General features: G+C 39.9%; 1 protein-coding gene across 2 annotated transcripts in view; it reads left to right on the forward strand.

Annotated features, from left to right (window-relative positions):
• gab2 (GRB2-associated binding protein 2) overlaps nt 1-17,534 on the forward strand; it is a 37,630-nt gene extending 20,096 nt beyond the window's left edge. The window contains exons 3-10 of one of the 2 annotated variants that reach the window (XM_067595269.1): nt 9,747-9,975; nt 12,099-12,691; nt 13,437-13,534; nt 13,719-13,998; nt 14,157-14,247; nt 14,396-14,498; nt 14,630-14,752; nt 14,865-17,534. In XM_067595269.1, coding sequence (XP_067451370.1) covers nt 9,747-9,975; nt 12,099-12,691; nt 13,437-13,534; nt 13,719-13,998; nt 14,157-14,247; nt 14,396-14,498; nt 14,630-14,752; nt 14,865-15,008 — 1,661 coding nt within the window. In that variant the 3' untranslated portion in view covers nt 15,009-17,534. The remainder of the gene's footprint in view (nt 1-9,746; nt 9,976-12,098; nt 12,692-13,436; nt 13,535-13,718; nt 13,999-14,156; nt 14,248-14,395; nt 14,499-14,629; nt 14,753-14,864) is intronic. The other variant, XM_067595270.1, reaches the window with a different exon arrangement.
• The last annotated feature ends 1,824 nt before the right edge of the window (nt 17,535-19,358 follow it).

Here is a 19,358-nt window from a genome sequence, read left to right on the forward strand (position 1 = left end):
AGTTTTGTGATTGTAGGTTCAAGAGGTGACTCAGATATACGGATGGTAATTGGAGATAACAGAGGATGTCTGTGTATACACATCTTTTAGCAGTAAAGATATTTTGTGGGTTTTCCTCCTGGCAGACAGCTGCAGATATGAGCCAGTGTGTCACCTAACAGACTGGGAATTCCCTTTCCGAGAGAAAACAAACCAGGGTTGGAAAAAAAAACAAAACAAAAAAAAAACTGAGACGTTAGTTCCTCTAATGGAAGTTACACAAGCAGACAGAGACAAACAGAAGAAACACAAATAACAAGTTGTGCAGATAGCGTGCTTGTTTTCATACGGGGCCAGACATAACCAGCAAGACACATCAGCCTTAGTGTCTGAGGTTCGTATTGATTGTGTACACTGTGCAGTCATGACGTTACATACTGTATACAGTGTCATAGTTGTTCTAGTTCAACTGCAGTGCCAATGAAAAGTCTAAAATTATCGTGGAAGGGATAAATAAGGCATAGCTAGACACTAAGAAGTCTCAAAGAGTCAAAAAATGTTTGGGTAGGAGCACTTCCTGGACTCAAATTGAGTTTGTTTGAGGCGCTCTTTGAATAGGGTTACATGTAGATATAAAAATACAAGAAAACTCCCAGGAACTCTCTTTCAATTAAAATGCCTTTATTGTCATGGCATGGTCGTATCAGACCTTTTAAACAAACTCTGACATGCTGAAAGAGAATGCCTTTGAGTTTTCTTGTTTTTGTATTTTCTTGAATACGTCTTCAGTAGTATTGAAGTGTTGCATCAGTTATATCAGCACCTTGATCTGAATGTACCTTTTTACCAGTCAGGGTTGGGCTCTGCTACCAGTGGAGAGCTGCCTCTTGGGACTGTGAGGAAGGTTGGCCAAGGGCAGCACATGACAGGCGCTCATTGTTACACAACTCTTAAAAGCAACTCTCTCTTTCTGTCTTTCATTATGTCTCATTTTGTTTCTGTTTCTGTCTCTCTCTCTCTCTCCCTCTCTCTGTCTCTCTGTTATATTTCTACTAATGTTTTTGGTGTTGTTACTCATTCATCATTATAGGCTCTGAAACGCTACTTTGACAAATTTACTTTGGACATTTGTTTTGCAAATGTTTTATTTCTTAAAGGTTTAATACAAAATGTATATATATATATATATATATATATATATATATATATATATATATATATATATACAGATGTCTGTCTCTGAAACTTCTGCCTTCATGACCCCAATACAAAGGGGGTGGGCGTAATTTTGTTTGTGCTCCTCAAAGCAAGGAAACAAGACTACTGTGAGGTTGCATTTGAGCTACGTGCTCATATTAGCATTCTAACATGCCCACAATGATGATGCTAGCATGTTGATGTTTAGCAGGTACAGTATTTACTCTATTTACTGCGTTGGTTTTACTGTGTTAGAATGCAAACATTTGCTAATTATCACTAAACACAAAGTTGGATTGTCATGAGTTTTGCAGGTATTTAGACAGTGTTGGACAAAATATGATGGTGGTAGATGAAAAGTCAGGAGATCAAGCTTTTTAGCATTCATCCTCTGGGGAGTATAAAAGTGTGTACCAAATTTCACAGCAATCCATCCAATAGTTTCGAGATATTTCAATATATTTAAAGACTAAAAAGTCAACCTGTTGTTGTTGCTAGAGGAAAAGGATCACCAAACTCATTGTGTCTTTGTTGCTTCTTGATAATCCACAGAACACGCTGTCAACAGATTTATATAGATTTTTGTTCAGCAGAAAGTAGTTCCTGTTAAAACTGTTTACAGTGATGTTTGTGGATTGTCCAGAGTAAGCAGAAGATTATTTTTGCAAAGATAAGTTGATGTAGACATTTTGAAATAACATTTTTCAACACTAAATTATATTCATCCCCATTGCGTACAACATATTGGACACATACTGTCTATGCACGTACATGTAGTACATAAATACAAACACACACAATCCCTCTCCTTTGGCTTCTCACTCTCTCTACACATGCACGTCTGCCTCTTCCTCCTCCCAAAGTGCCCTTCGTCGGCATTGATTTTTGTTGAAATAATGAGACTCCATGGCACTGGAAGGTCAGGTTTCTGCTGCCACAGAGCTGGCTGGACGAGGACGGTTTGCTGTTGCTGCCATTGCCATGCATCCCACAATATCACTAGCAGCTTTTGAAGCATTGCTGGAAACAAGACACTTGAGAATGCACTGTGCACACTGATCATCAACATCATCAAAGAAAAGGGCTGTTCTGTATGTAAAAAAAATAATGTAATCCTGAAGACTGTGCGTGTGTGTATGTTTAAGGGTGTCCAAAGTGTGAATAATGTATAGGTTTAGTGATGCATTTTGTTTTATTAAAAAAAATCCTTTTAACTCAACAGCTGAGGAAGTAGATGCGGGTACAGTTGTGCTTGTTATTTAACAAATGTTGACAACCAAAAAAGCAAACTGTCCTCAAACAACCGGACAGCAGTGTATATTAGTCACCAGTCATTATAGCAGTTCTGATTGCCTTACACAGACACGTACACACTGAGTTTTGCTAGTTCTCTCAATCTGTGGATGAGCGCTGTTGTTATCAGATACTGATAGCTGGGTGTGTGGTGTGTGTCTGCACCCAGGGAGACCCACCCCCGAGCACAATCTAATGAATGGAACATCATCCCGTCAATCATGGGCTTTGTTCTGCTCTCTCCTGGCTGTTTGAACTCCGAGACGTGGATAATCTCAACTAAGAGATGAGGTTTTTACTTGTCAGCAGTTCTCTTTTTTTTTTTTTTCTTTTTTTTTTTTTTTTTTTGCATTTTTGTTCCATCTTTGCAGGACAGCTCCCACTCTGTTTTGTTTTCCTCCTCTTCATTTTGTCTGTTTCCCTGGCTGCCCCTTGGAAAAAATAAAAAAGTCTTTTTATTGTTTTTCAGTTTAACTGTTACCCTTAAGATGGTGAGAAATGGAAAAAAGAATAACTACAAAATCAGCATTTCCAATAGCAGCGTCAGCAGTTTTTGACAAATAGACATTGAAAAGAGATTAGATTTATGCAAACAGAATCTTTCACAGGGACTTCACATTAAACCACAGTCATGGAGCCAGATTGATGATTTGTTGACTGCAGCTGCACATGTCAGTATGGCTTAAAAACATGTCTACTTGATATGTCTACATGTAGAGCTGTGATATTAATCAGCTGATGACAAAATCTCATCTTGGTTGCTAGTTTCCAAAATAAAAAGTTACAATTGAGAAAATATTGTCTTCTCAAAACTTCCTTCACACGTACTATGTGAAATCTAGACTTGCAGACAATGATTAAAGAGGAACCTTCTTTGTAAGATAGTAAAGTTGTGGTCATTGTTTGCTTTTCTCTTCAACAGTGGCTGTGCCTCAGACAAGTTAGTTAAAATGTGACCGCTGTTGGCAACACATAAACTTCCCTCACAAGGCCAAGAATTTCACTAAATGTGACAGACCAAAATTACACAAGCAGTTGTGTAATGTTATAAAATCACGATAGTTTTTAGCTTTAATTGTTGTTGTTATGAGTAAAAATAGTCTGTAAAATCAGAATTGTTAAATTCTGCTAGAAAATGCAATTTCTGGTTTAGATGATTTAATGCTAAATACATAACTTTCTAACATGAATCACTGTTTACATATATTTTCTTTTCAGTATAGAATATATGTTGTCCGCTGTCCATTTGTGTAATAATCTTTCATTTGGGTTCACAGATTCTGTTAGTATTTTTGTCATTTTTCATCTTTAAGTTGCCATCAGCTCAAATGATCATCATCATTAACATATCTGTGTTGTAGATTGTTTACCGATGGACATTTGATAGACATTTTCCACTACAAACTGTACAATACAAATACATTGCTTAACTGGGAGTCAATTATCTTTTTTCCCAAAAGGTAACCTGGGTCCGATCAGGGTTCTTGTGTTAGGCAACTCAACTGTGGCCAGCACTGTCACCACATTACCAGGCTGCATGTAAATATAATCACAGAGAAAAGACTCAGAATATAATATATTTACCCTGAGAAAATGCAGGTTTATTGGAGTGACCAGTCTGGTCCTCTAGTATCCTGCCTATGTCTTTTCCCACATTACACCTTATCCTAAATGTATCATACAGGTCGAGGCTTATAGAGCATCCTGACTACATTTGTACAGTGTATATTGTAGTCGAGAGAATACGAGTATTCTCCATTTATTATGACTTCTGTGTTTCCACACCAAGCTAGTTCTGTAATGCACCATATTGTCAGAGTAAATTATCCTTTTGTTTTTGGCTTAGTTGACTGCAGGCAGCAGCACAGCCCTTTCCAGATAAGTCTTTTTCCAATGAGAGAATGAAAATCAACACTCAACATCCACAGAAAATTGTCTTGACTTTTCATCTGTGTCCACCCTACTGTTGCACAGCTGCAGTATTTATCCACCCATCTCCTTGCAGAAATTAGGTCACACTGTTGAAAATGAGCTGCTGTTTTAAACTTTCGCCAAACTCTGTAATTCATTGGCCCAGACAAGCCTGAGCCTTTTAGGTGATTGATCAGTCCAGCGTTTTGAGGCAAATTGATGACGCAGTGTGGTCGATGGGCGGTGCTCACATGATGCTGTGGTGCGGGCAGGCACAGGGGAGTAATGTGATCAGGGAATGCTTCTGTGTGTCTGCTCTGCTTAATACTCTTTTGAGCTGTTTTCTAGTAAGAATGAAACAGCCATGTCACTTTGTTCATTTCAGGCTCACAAGCAGAGCAGAGAACACCATTTTCCCTCTTCCTGTGGGGCGTCATACTCCCCCAGTGCTCTCCTCAGTGTGTACCTAACCCATATCTGCTGCAGCTTGCATCTCCTTTATCCAGTTATGTCAGTATCATGGATAGCTCCCAACCCCCCACTAACCATACATGCAAATGGCCTCCACTATGTGGATTACCAGAACACAGTGTTGCGTCAAAGAGCCACTGGTCCAGCTGATCTATGCAGAACAACAGATAATGTGTCAATATACTCTATATGCTCTTTACCAGGTTAACTTGCACTGAGTGAGCAGGTATAGGCCTCTCTCAAGGACACTGTGACAGGACCCATGGGGGATCAAACCTATTGCCTGACCTTTCTGTCACAAGATGGTCTCCCCCACCACCACCAGGCCACCCTGCAGAGCCTTGACAACCTGAGGTTAATTTGCAACACTCACTGTAGCTGTCTCAGCCCAGAGGCCATATTTTTAAGTGCAATCTCTTGTGAAACCATTAAGGAAATTGCATTTTTTTTTTTGTAATCAAAATGAAGGCAGTTGTACAGCATGTACCTTTGATCATTATCTTTTATGGAATATTTAAGGGGTGATTGCAATCTTGATAACAGCATGCAACTGCTGTATTGAGAAAATTGAAATACTTCCTCTACGTCCATGCGTCTATCAGACGCCCTTTCATGAAATTCAATAGGTCAGTGGTATTTTCTATTTTTATATCTAATTTCAGATTAGATTATCATATGTCCTCCACTAATTCTGGTCAGACTGAGAGGAAATGAGCACCCTACAAAGACGTTCTTGTCCTTAGTGATCTAGCAGGGTTCTAATTTTGGCCCCCTGAGACAAGCAGCCGGCTTCTATTAGATTATGGCCACAGAGCAGATGAGACAGTAGGTGATGTATTATAGAGCATAATTGGAAAATTGCTCATGAACTTAGGTGCTCTTTGACCCAGAATAGCCATATGTTGTTCACCAACCAAAAGGGTCTTTTAGTGGATTTCTGTTGATAGTCTTATGTTTGTTTCAAGCTGAGGAATGTCATGGGAAGAATGCTTTGTCCCTTTTAACTGCTTGTTTGATGTTGAGTTTTCAGCTTAGTTTTAGAGAAAATAGTTTCTGGTAATGACATCAGGCTCATAACTGTATTAACTATAATTAGCTTTTATTTTACTCGGGGCAGTCCCTCCTAGTCTTATTACTTTTTTGGTAAGATGTAATATAATTAATTATTTCTCACTTTAGTTAATCAACATTTTACCACCTAATATTGAGTGCCACAGTACATTAGCCAGTAGAGGAAATATTACTAGAGGCACCAAGGGGAAAGCTTCAGTGTTTTTATTTTCTGCTCTTTTCTCTATTTCTGTGTTATGGTTCTACTGACTTGATGGAATTGCTTCCCAGTGGTAACATACATCATCAGACCCATTAGTGTCAGTGATGAGCCATGTAGGCTATTCCACCAGCAGACTGGATCAGTCGTCTTTCATCTCATTCTGATTCTGACAGGCATGTGCAGCACTTAATCAAAAATCATTTAGGGCACACAGAAAAGCATGCTTATATGCACACACCCCATATAAATTAATGAGATTACATTTTGCTTTTTAGTTTTGAAGTTTTGTTGTCTCCTCTGCGTTAATGTCATCAAGCCTGCTTGTATTTTTCCATGCAGCTCTGCACTCTGGCAGGGGGGAGGAACTGTCTTTCTACAACAAATCAATATATCTACCCATGTTAGTGGGCCTAGTACTCACCGCACTGGATGAAAGCTTTTACAAAGCTTTTTGTGGAGAAAGGAGATGATGCCTAACCAGCCTAGGGAGAGTGGAATCACTCAGAACAATGGTGTAATTGAGGATCACTGGGGGGAGTCCCTGCCTGTGTGGCTGTGGGCCCGGGCAACTCACTGATGTCCACTGGCCTGGAGACCCCACAGCAGAGGCCTTTTCCCCCTCAGGCATGGATGTGACCTCATTCAGCTAAATGGGCTCCAGAATACCCCGCCCTTCAACCACCCCACAAGCCTACACGCTGGCTCACACACTACATTTGTGTGTGTTTTCTGGTTTTCACAGTGGCTGTGGTCCCTCTGTACGGTTAGCTCACATCATGACTCACAGAACATTGTCCACTTCTTAAAGAACAGTTTGACCCCTGAGATGCTTTGTAAAGGTCTGATAGAGGAGGAAGAGGATGGTGGGAGAGAGAGAAAAGGCATGTGTGTCTGTTAGAAAAAAGCAAAAAGTGGCTGAAAGTTACTTTTCAGATTCAGATTTAAATCAGATGATTAGTTGATAGGTATTCATTAGTTGAATTTTATGATTAATTGATAATGAAAACAATCATTACTTGAAGCCCCAGTTTGTTTTTATAAATATGATCATGTAAAATCTTGCACTTGCCATAAAGTGAGAGAGAGAGGTTAGTTTCAGGAAAAATACTCAATTAGATTCAAATTTTGTTGTTGTTTTGTATGGCACTATCTCATACAAAGGCAATTCAAAGTGCTTTACATAATAATAAAATGAAACCGCAAAAATGTGCTTATATACACAAACATACATACAATACATCCATACATTCATGCACATACATACAAACATACATACAAACATACATACATACATATACTGTGAGTTCCTTTAAGAAACTGAATAGGAAGGTCTCTAATTTGCTTTTAAAAGAACACTGTTGGAGCAAGTCTAAGATTAGCAGATAAACTGTTCCATTATTTAGATGCATAAATGCTAAATGCTAAATGCTATCTCATCAGACTTTGATAATGCTCTAGACACGTGGAGGAGATTGCCACTTTGTGATCTGAGAGATCTGCTAGGATTGTATACTGATAGCATGTCTGATATGTACTTTAGAGCCAGACCATTAAGTGCTTTGTACACCAAGAGGAGAATTTTGAATTGTATTCTGATGACAATAGGTAGCCAATGAAGGTTTTCGGGGGGCTGGAGTTATGTGGTCTGATTTTTTGGTTAAAACTCATGCGGCTGAGTTCTCAATAAGTTGCAATCTATGGATTGTTTTGGTTGGAAGACCCATACACAGGAAATTGCAATAATCCAGCCTGCTCATGACAAATACATGCATGAGTTTCTCTGAGCTAGACTGGGAAAGAAAGCCTCTCATTTTTGAGGTAGTTGATAAAAGGTGACCTTGCTGATGCTGTTGATATGATCCCGAAAACTAAGTTTGCTGTCCATGATTACATTACTCCTAGGTTTTTAATCAGTACACTTGTTTTTAATGATCTAGATTCCAGGTACCCACAGACCAGCTGCCTCTGGGCTTAAGCACCCGCAACCAAAATCTCAGTTTTCTCCCTGCTCAGCTGAAGGAAGTTTACAGCAGCAAACCAGTGGTTAATTTCTTCCAGAGTTGAGTAGGGAGTTTATGGGGTTCAAGTCATCAGAGCATAGTGAGATGAGAAGCTGCATGTCATCAGCATAATTATGGTAGCTAATTGTCTGCTGACACTGTGGCCAAGGGAAAGCATATATAGGTTAAAAAGGAACGGACCAAGGATGGAGCCCTGAGGCACCCCACACACTTAATTGTAATTGTTGGAGTGGAAGTCTCCAAGTGTGACAATGACATCCCGTTTATGCAGATAGGATTCAAATGACTGGCGAACCGTGTCAGACAGACCCATCCAGTTTCTTAGCCTATCCACCAGGCAGGATCCCATGATCCGGCTGTGTCAAATGCTGAGTTTAGGTCAAGGAGTATTAAGACTGAAGTTTTTTATCATTACTGTTGAGCCTCATGTTATTAACAACTTTTAAAAGAGCAGTTTCCATGCTATGAAACATGCTGAAGCCAGACTGGAATTTATCATATATATTATTATCCATAAGATAGCTGTTCAGTTACTGATATACAACCTTCTCAATAGTTTTACTCAATGAGGTGAGGTTGGAGATTGGCCTATATTTGCTTTGTGCAATTGGGTCCAGGTTATTCCTTTTTAGAAGTGGACTAATAGCAGCAGTTTTCATGTAGGGAGGAAAAATACCATTCTAGATACAGCAGTTTACTACTGACAATATATAATTTGTTAAAAAATTAAAAACAGATTTAAAAAAGGATGCTGGAAGTGGATCAAGGGTGGCTGGTGGAGGATTTACATTGACTTATAGCATCAGTGAGATCCTTGGAATCTACAATGGAGAAATGCTTGCCGTTTACACGCAAGATGATTCGTGGAATTTTTTCCCTCTCTCCCATCAGCTTTTGTTGCACACAGCACGATGGGTCGATGGATCAGTGGGCCGCCCACTCTCTACTCCTACAGCTCAGTTTGCGCCTCCTCATTTTGGCCTCCTGCCCAGTCTATTTGCAGCATCTCCATTTCAGCTTTGTCTTTTTCTTTTAAGCCTTTCAATGTAGATATCAGTGCTGTCACACAGAAACAATAAAACTGTAAGGCCATGTTGTTCACACAGTCCCACTGTGCAAAACAATGGTCAGCTCAATAAAATCAAACAAAGCACACTGACCCTGGTCAAAAAGGATATCTTGGATCATGTGCTGTTGAACCACTCACACCCTGCAGCCCAAAAAAGCAGAAGGATACTGTTTTCTCTCCTCCCTTGAGACAGATCCCTCTTCTCTATTGATTAGAGAGCAGACTGAAAGCTACTAAATACAAGACTCCATGCAAGGCAAGGTCATGTAAAGGCTTAAAACCCTCAAATGAATTACACACTGTCCTTTGACTTCAAGGATTGTGACAACAAAAGGAAAGTGTTTAAGGGATGGTTACTTGGCTAATTGTCCACAGCGTGAGACTGCGGAGCATGTCCAATCTGACATGCTGCACAGTCTCAAGTCTCAAAGAGAACTACTGCTATATTCTCAAGACAAAGCCTAAGGTTTTGGGGGGGAAAAAAACCTATGTGAGTTAAACAATCAATAACTCCAGTTTCTTCTGTCTGCAGATGGCAGGTTACACCATATGCCCCGTTCTGTCGGAGCAGATGTCACCACTCCTTTGGCTCCTCTGTCCGGAGAACGCAAGTCGTCTGCCCCCATCCACTCCAGCCAGCCAGTTCTCTTCACCTTTGATGTGCCTGTGCGCCACACACACCACAGCTCCCTGTCCAACAGTGCACCCCAGGACTACCTCCTCCTCCACCAGTGTATGAGCAGGAAGACGGAGAGTGCACGGTAAAGGTCACGACCCTCAGGCGTCCTGTGTCAGTTTCCTGTTATCCGTTAATGCAGGTCAACATACAGGTTTACAGCGCTTCCTCAGCTTAGAAGCCCCTAAGGGTTAAAACTACTGTTACGGAGGGAAAATTATCCAACTGCCTTGCGTGCATGTGTGTGCAATAAAGCATTGTGGAAAGATTATAATGTCTTGTACGTGAGCTCTGATTGAGGAAGTGCCGATAAAAAATGTGTTATTCTAGCTTTTATTATATAACAGTATTCTAAACTAACTATTGTCTAAGATGAGTATTAAGATAATTCATGATAATCTTGAACAAATGTTTGTCTGGGTGTGGCAGGTAAGTCTAAATCCAGAAGCCCAAAATATCTATAAACAAACTAATTTATTTACTAAAATTTATTTTTGATATTTCATTTAAAATTATATAATGCTATAGCGATAGGTGTGGATGGGGTATTTTGATTGAATTTTCTAACACAGTTTACTGTATGTAATCTCCTTTCACAATATCAATAATTATGTGTACAGAAAATAGTCAGATGGACACATCTATTTTTGGTTAATCCAGTGTATTAAATACCAGAAAAATAAAGGTATTTTATCACATTAATGCAAAAATCCTATAAATCCATATAGCAGACTAGTGTTAAAACAATTAGCGGATTAAACATTTAAACACTGAGAGTACCAAAATATGTACAAGTCAAGATACTACTAAAATAATAGAGTAACTATGTACAGCATATGGATGAGTATGCCTATCTCTGCTATATTCTGAGCAGGAGAACAAAAGGATCAAGTGTTTATATTAAATGCACTCCTGAGTTTTCCATTAACATTCCCCTCAGCTCCTGCTGCCATCATGTTCGCTTCCAAGAATCAAAAGGCAGCTTTAATAATGATGCCGTTCAGCAGATAGCCGGCACAGCAGATGATCAATGAGGTTGAGGCTGCAATTCATCACCCCTATAGGTTTAGACTCGCCCAGGGTAGAACTGCCCTCTCAGCCACACGATGTGCACATAAATCTGCTGTGTTGGACCTCTGTGAAACCCAGGAAATCAAACCTCACAATCCATCTCATCAGCTTTATGCAGATATTTCTGTCACTCCCTCACTCGCGTCTGCTCCGTGGGTCTGCTAATTAAGACAGGCATCTGGTGGTGGGGTATGATTCATGTCAGAATAAGACTCCACTAGTCTGATCACTAGTGGTATGAATGAACCTATGTAAAAAGCCCCCATGCAGTCACAATGATGGAAGGCAGAGTGATGAACAAAATTATTGACTGATGATTGAAATCCTGAGGAGACAGAAAAGAGGAATTGATGAAACACAGCATACCATTTGACATTAAAAGAATGGAGTCAAAGAAAGTAAAATGTTATGTCAATATTAATTGTATTACAATGATGCATTACTCATTTAAATTTTTTTACATTTATAATGAAGATTGAATATAACCATTAGAGACCTGCAGTGTAGCTAACACGTATGCATAAAATCTCTTTAATAGAGATTAGTAACAACTCATTGAGAATATCTCATCTTTGCATTGGCCAACTCAGTCGGGCCATTACTCAGCTAACTGACTAGAAATGTCTAAGCTGTAGGGTTGCTCTATTTGGCACTCAAGGTCAAGTCCTACAAAGGAGCCAGAATAAATGAGGCATGTCCCTAGGGTGCCTAACAGAGGCTGAGCAACTGTGGGAAAGGCATAGCATTTTTCCTCTTAATATGTCAACATGTCAACTGGAATGCTGGAAAACATGAAAACAAATCAGCTTATGAAAGAAATGTTAAAAATACTAAAATTGATTGCATATGCCGTAGGTACTCACTGGGTACTGATGCAGAGGTATGTTGTTTTTTTAAATGTATGCTTTGCTATAGAGCATTCTTCTGAAGTGCTATGGTGCCACCTAGTGGCTATCTGGGTAATTACACTAATGTCTTGTTAAATGCCACTGTAAGAATAGGTGTTTGTCAACCACTTTTTGAGAAAGCCTGGTATTAAAATATGAGACAGATGTCTGTCTATGATAGAGCTTTTAGGCACTGTGGATGGTATACATATAAAGTGTATATGAGTATGTGTCTGTTTATTTGTTGCAGGAGTGCCAGTTTCTCCCAAGCCACACGAAGCAATCTGTTTATGGGTAGTGACTCTGCGGTGCAGAAACTCTCCCATGGCTTTTCCCACTGTCTAAACGGCATGGGTGCTCAGCTTCATGGTTTCTACAGCCTCCCCAAGCCAGGAAAACACCAGTTACCGGTGCATGATGACTCTTCCCAGGAGGCCTGTTACGTACTCCCGCGGGGTTACAGTTCTGAGGCACCGGCTCACAGCGGTCTAGGTGAGCCGGAGCTAGAAAATGAGGAGGTTTACACCTTCAAAACACCCTGCAATGCCCTCGCCATGCACAGCAATGAGCGTCCAACTGACAATTACGACCTTCCTACGCCACCTGGCTCCTTCTATCAAATACCCCGGACGTTTGATAAGAATCACAATGCCTTGACTCCTTCCAGCTCTGAGACCTCCTGTGCTCCTCCTCCAAGGCCCCCTAAACCTAGCCAGGGGTCAGAGGGGCAGTGGGGGAGTCCTCAGTCAGTAGGAAGCCAGAATGGAGAGGTGACTCCTGCAGTGTCAGTCATCCCACGCAGGAATACTCTCCCTGCTGTCGAGAACATCAGGCTACACAGAGGTACAATGACTGCAACCAGTGGTTTAACTGCTTCAACATTCATCTTTGAGCACAATCTCAGTTGACTCATGTAGCCACACAATTCACCTATTTCCTGTTTTCAAATGAAAGTTTGACTTGATCAGTCTATCCTCTTGTGGTATTGCAGTGACTTTGCACTTCCTCTTCCACCCCCTCTTTCTCTCACTCTTTCCCTCTTCCGCTATCTCTCATTTTACTGATTTAACGCTAGCAGCTGAGCAGAAACAAAGGGGCCAGTCTAGCAGACACTGTTCTGTTGAGACGCTAATGAAATTCAAGCCATACAGCCTGCTCCAGAATGCCTCGTTCCAGGCTGATAAGCAATTAAAAAAAAGCACTCACAGACACAATGCATGGCCTCTCAGTATGCTGTGTTCTCTGCTTTGCCAAGCTCATGCTCAGGCCATAACAAGAATTGACCTGTGACCCTTGTTTGTGAGGCTACAGGCTGTTCACACACCTGTGCCACAAAGACTAATTATAACCCAATGAAGCATTTAATCAAATATCATTCCCATTCTGTTTGTTCCTTTAGAAACATGCATTTACTCCTTGAAATGTCAAGCCTTTTTGCTTAAATCAGGTTCTGTTGCAACGATTATTGTACAATATCTGACTCATGTAGGTTTGTCATTGTACTATTTCACTTGAGGAGATTTTTTTTTTCCTTTTAGAGTTTAAGGCAGTGGTTAATATTGATTTCACTCCTCGGCTCTCTCCACAGGCTCCTCCTTTGAAACTAACAGCCATCACCGTCCCATCCATTTCAACAGCTCGGGCCAGTCGGTGGAGTCTGTCAATGATGGGTTCAGTTCCTATCTGGTGAGTCACTCTTTCCCTTTAACTGCACTCCCTCTTCAGTCAGATACTGTCAGAGCAAAGTCATAAACTGCAGAGATAGAAAAAGGCATTTCTACTTATTCCAACTGAGTGCTGCATTTTTCATGCAATATTGAGCTGAGAATGTCTAAGACAGTCATGTGCCCTCTGTCTCTGTTGACACCAGAGAACCAAAACCCCTCTGACTCGCTCAGACAGCGGCAACTCAGATGACAACTATGTGCCCATGAATCCTGGCTCCTCGCCACTCAGCGCTGCCCAAGCTGACAGTCCTAAGAATATCTACATCCCTATGAGCCCTGGGCCACATCACTTTGATTTCCCAGGATTCTCTGCAACATTACCTGCCCGTAAGGGGAGCAGCGCATCCCTGTGTCACCGGCCCAGCCGTCTCAGTGATGTCACACCGCCACCCATCAACCGCAACCTCAAACCTAACCGAAAATGTGAGTTTTTTGACAACAGAGTTTTCACTGATCTGAACAAATGGGTTTTCCTTTTTTAATCGCCATTTTGGCCTCAAATCAGCTCTAGAGACTACATTGTTTATTGTTTTAATATGACAATGATTTTTGTTGACAGAGTCTGCTCTTGTTTTCCACAGCGAAGCCAACACCTCTTGATTTGAAGAACAATGGGATCATTGATGAGCTGCCATTTAAGAGCCCAGTCACCATGTCCTGGACACGGCCCATGTGAGTCTGATATCAGTCATTCAAGCTAGGTTACCCAAGGCCACTCACACTCACACACACAGTTTGATTGTACAGATTGGTGTTGTATTCTGTTTTTGCCTGAGGTCAGAAGGTAGAAGCACTCACAGTCCTGTCTGCTTTGCTTCAGGGCTGCTATGAACTCCATGTCCTCCCAGCATTGTCGTCCTATCTCCACACAAAGCATCACCAGCACCGACTCTGCAGACAGCGAGGAGAATTATGTGGCTATGGTAAGTCCCAGTAGCTGCAGGAGAAATCAGGAGAGCACATTGTGTTCTTTGTTTTAATGATCTACTTGTTTGTGCGCTACACTTACTCACTGCACCCTGTGTAAATGAAACCTCCCTCCTGTCCCCATTAGCAGAACCCAGCGTCTACCTCCCCAGCCGTGAGTGGCACCAGCAGCCCGGCCCCTAGGAAATGCGGCAACGTGGACTACCTGGCGCTGGACTTCCAGCCTGGGTCACCCAGCCCTCACAGAAAAGTAAACAGATGATTGTAGACCTCATTTATTTCAGCATTTGGTCTTATTTCAACAACAGTGCAGTCTTCCACCAGGCCAGAGTCTCACTCCTGCCTTATTTATCGTTCCACAGCCCTCTACATCCTCTGTGACCTCTGATGAGAAGGTGGACTATGTGCAGGTCGACAAGGAGAAGACCCAAGCCCTGCAGAGCACCATGCAGGAGTGGACCGATGTGCGGCAGTCTACTGAACCTGCCAAGGGGGTCAAGTCCTGACACTGACCTGTAAAAAAAAAAAAAGATGAAAAAAGACAACAAAAACAAACAAATTCCAATCTTAAGTCAAGCATCTCCAGTATCATGTTTCTATCATCACTGTGAATACTGGTTGGGCTTGTTTAAGACTGAAATAATTGGACAAAAAGCCATAACCTATCCTATGCCTGTTCTCTATGATTATTATTACAGTGCACTGCTAACATACAGGATATCAGGCCTTACAGGTGAAGCGCCCTGCCAAAGCTCTTCATACAAATGGTTATAACATTGTACGGACAATTGATAGTGTGTATGAAAAATATCATTCTAACTCATCGATCCATCCTTTATACTGTAAATTGCAAGTGTTTCATCAAAGCTGTCCCGCCCACCTGCTCTGCAACAGTTTGCATCTAGCAGGTAATTAACCCAATTGCTGCCATTCAAAAGAGTAGCAGAGGCTAACTGGTCGATAACCATATTAAGATACTGTACGAGTACGCTTACTGGTCTCAGGAATGCACTCTAATTTTGGCATGCAGGCAGATTTTCTCTTTTCACTTCAATCTATCATTTGTGCTGAGTCTTGCAGAAGCAGTAAAGAGATTATTTTCACTGCAGGCAATCATTTCAGCTTAGCAGTGCATGTCTGGTAAGAGGAAGGGGGAAAAAATACAGGCTTACAAATATGTAAAGGCCCGTGTCAGAAGCCCTAATGATAACTATACATGACTGTTGCCTCAGTTTCAATTAAGTATGAGCCCAAACGATATTTAAAAGCTGTCAGGCTGGATGGCAGGCCAATTATTTCAATGCAGGTACAAAGTCAGTAAACGTCCAGATGTACAGAATGAAGAAAACAGACAGATGAGAAGAAGAAGCATCTTGTGTTTGTTGGTTCGACCTCAGTGGTCAATTCACTTCAGGTAATATTCTAATACATTTCATTGTAAATGTGAACTGACCAAGAAAATTATTGAGTAGGAGGAAGGAAAAAATAAAACAGGATGTGTGCTTTTCAAGAAGTTCAGATATGTTCTCTCTCTCTCTCTATCTCTCCTCTTCTTTATCTCTCTCTATCTCGACAGACCATAAATACAAGCTAAGTAGAAGGAGAATAGCATATTTATGTTTTCCAGAATTCAACCATTCACTGATCTGTGTCTTTGGTCTTTGATATGCCACGCACTACAGCTACGTCTCTGAAGAATACTTGTTTCCTGTATGTAAATTATTAATAGAATGACATATTTGCAGTGCATCTTGATGACTGTTAGAAATTTGATGCACTTGTCTGACAAAAAATAAGTGCACTACAGTAATTTAACGTTGTGCTATTCTTGCAAAAGCAACCTGCCATGAAGATTTGCCAGTGATCATAGTCACTTAAAAATAGTTGAGTAAAGAATGTTTTCTTAATTTCCTAAACTTCTGTATTTGTTTGAATTGCCTTACATTTTCATTTCAGTTTAGAGTGTAAATTTTGCCTTGGAGAAATTTAATTATTCATAATTTTACTCAAGGAAGAGCCATAATGTATTTCGGACAACTGAATGATCAGTTTGTAGTTCAACTTAAGTCCAGTATTTCATTGTGGGCTGGAACCACTGAAGGGTGAATCCCTCTTTGATCTTAATATGACTAGTGTGGCCATGCAGTGCAAGATGGTATTATTGATGATTTCATTAAGATTTACTTCTTAATGTTTTTCTACCATTTTTACTGCTTTTTGTATTCTTTTTATCATTATTTTTTACTGATAAGTGTGAGCAAGTGATGGGGTAAGCCAAATTAAGCTAGGTTTATTACCGTGTGCATTTTATTCCTTTTTGAATTCCCAGATTGATTTTTTTATGATCCATACATAAAATGGGTAGGCTGGCAGTTTGAGTTGCACTGGCATGCCCTTCCCGGCTGAACTGTGATTCACAAAAAGAAAACAAGAGAGAAAAAAAAAAAAAGACTGAAGAAAAGCCCGTCTCCCTGTCACTCTCTGAAGTGAAATGGATGTGTAATTTATTATCTAGAGAGACCTGTTGTAAGCAGAAGAGCTGTGTATGTATTGTGGTAGATTGTGATTTTTAGTATGTTAAATGACAGCCAGACTGGGCGAGATGGAAAACATTGCTCAGATCTACTGTCAGACTGTCACTGGGTTGACGTACTGTACTAGTAGAGATCATTTTTTTAACCACTGTTATTGCTACTACTGTAAAGCATTTGCAGATTGCTTGTGTGTTAATTTATTAATTTATTGTGTGTTTTGCAGTTGATAATTGTAAAGAGGATAAAAAAAACAACAACCAAACAAGGAAACCTTCTCTCTACTAACATTGATGTATGCAAATTGTCTTGATTTTGTGAAGCAATATGACAAATGATGCCAGTGTGATGGTAATGTGGTACAGTTCATTTGGGATACACAAGAATACAAGACTTTGTTATTCCTGTAGTATGGTAGACTTAAACTGTGGACATAGAATAAATCAAGAAGTGAAAGTTTGGTGTTAATGTTCCTCTTTAAATATAAACCAAAACACTGTTTCTTGGAAGCCGTGACACCATTTCTGGTCTCTCACCAACACATTCTTGGTTTGCACTGCAATACTCACAGGTTGAATGTCTGCTGCCCCCTGTTGTGTAGAACAGCCCCTGCATCCATTAGCACTGAAATAGTATTAGATGACAAGCTAATGTTGCTTTGTTTGAAGGATCTACCCACATGGCTTTTGGAAAGTTGATACACATACCAGTAGAATAAGACTGGAATATCCAATAACCAGTATTTTTGCCTGTATATTGAAAAGTATTGATTGCTCCCATAAATGTATTCATAGTACACAGAAAGATGAACAAAACAGCATTTAGACCAAAATTGGAAATGTTACATTTAACATATTGTTACTTATAAATAAAATACATCTGGAAATGTAAATAGTTTCAGAGAATCTCTTCATCTATAGGACTTAATTAACTACAAGAATGTTATTGTGCTTTAAGGTATGACTGATCATTTTCCAGTAATGACCAATGATTAATGTTATTTCCCGGTTTATGAGTCAAACAAGACCGTAATGATGGATTAGTCGTATCATTGACTAAGAGGAGCAGCTAAAAAAAAAGAAAAGTGTATTAAAAAATCAACAATGTGCTACTGGTACTTTATTGGCCTTATGTTTATTGGTCTGTACTTACTATGGGTAGCAGAATAAGAAATGCATTTCTCCTTGTTCGATATATATATATTTTTTTTCAACAGTAACAAAATGATACAATGCAAAGACCTACACTTAAGACAAGACATATGGAAAACCACAACACAAGGGCAAACACTGATACATAAATAAATAAATAAAATAAAACTGGCAATAGTCACAACCCAGTGAGTTTACAAGAAGTGTTTGTATATTCTGATAAATTTATTACCCCCATACTTATCATTCTTGACCAATCCTCTTTCAGGTGCATTGCTACTGGGGACCAGTGCCTGACAAACTCCTCAAGAGTACCTCTTAACATGTGATAGTCTCTCCAATGGCAAAATAATGGACATGAGTTTTTGATACCACACTAAAATATCAGGGGGCTCTTCATCAAGCCATTTCTGTAATATTATGAGACATGCAGCATGCAGCAATTCTAAGAATGTACCTGTACCTGTGTTCATAATTAGAGTCTAATCCCAGTATGAAGTGATGTGGATTTAGAGGTATATCTATCCCCAAATATTTTCTTAATCTCGTTTTGGACTGATAGCCAAAAAATTGCAATTTCAAGGCACGACCGCATAAAATGACTATATGTACTACAGCTATTTTTATATTTCGGACATAATGCGGAGCACATAGGATCATATCTACATCGCATAGCTGGGGTTACATGTGATCTGTGAATAATCTTATATTGAGTCTCATAGGATTTGTTAGAGCATGTAATTTTCTTTGCATTCATTAAAATGTTTCGCCACATCTCATTATCAAGATGGGACCCAAAACCTTCCCCCCAGTATGCTTTACTATTGAAAGTAGGGATTTTAAACATTTGATCATAACTTTCTTCCCTAGAGAGGACATTTTCAATAGCATCTAGAAATGCATTTCTACAAAACTAGTGATAATGGATTCTCTCATTATAAATTCTTATGATCCATAAGGACATCCTTCTAAAATTCTTCTATAAGCAATGTGTGTCTTTGTGAAGTTAAAGGTTAGTAAACTTTTGCAAGTATTACATGATGGGAGCTCTGGATTTCTGGAGTTTTTGTATGACAACATATAATCCACTGGGCGTGTTGAATTCCAGCAGGCTTCTACATCCATGCACAACAGCATTTTTGCATTCCAGAGATCTTAATTTCTCATCAGAGCA

The sequence above is a fragment of the Thunnus thynnus genome, chromosome 7 (genome assembly GCF_963924715.1).
Source record: "Thunnus thynnus chromosome 7, fThuThy2.1, whole genome shotgun sequence".
In the NCBI taxonomy this organism is placed as follows: domain Eukaryota; kingdom Metazoa; phylum Chordata; class Actinopteri; order Scombriformes; family Scombridae; genus Thunnus; species Thunnus thynnus.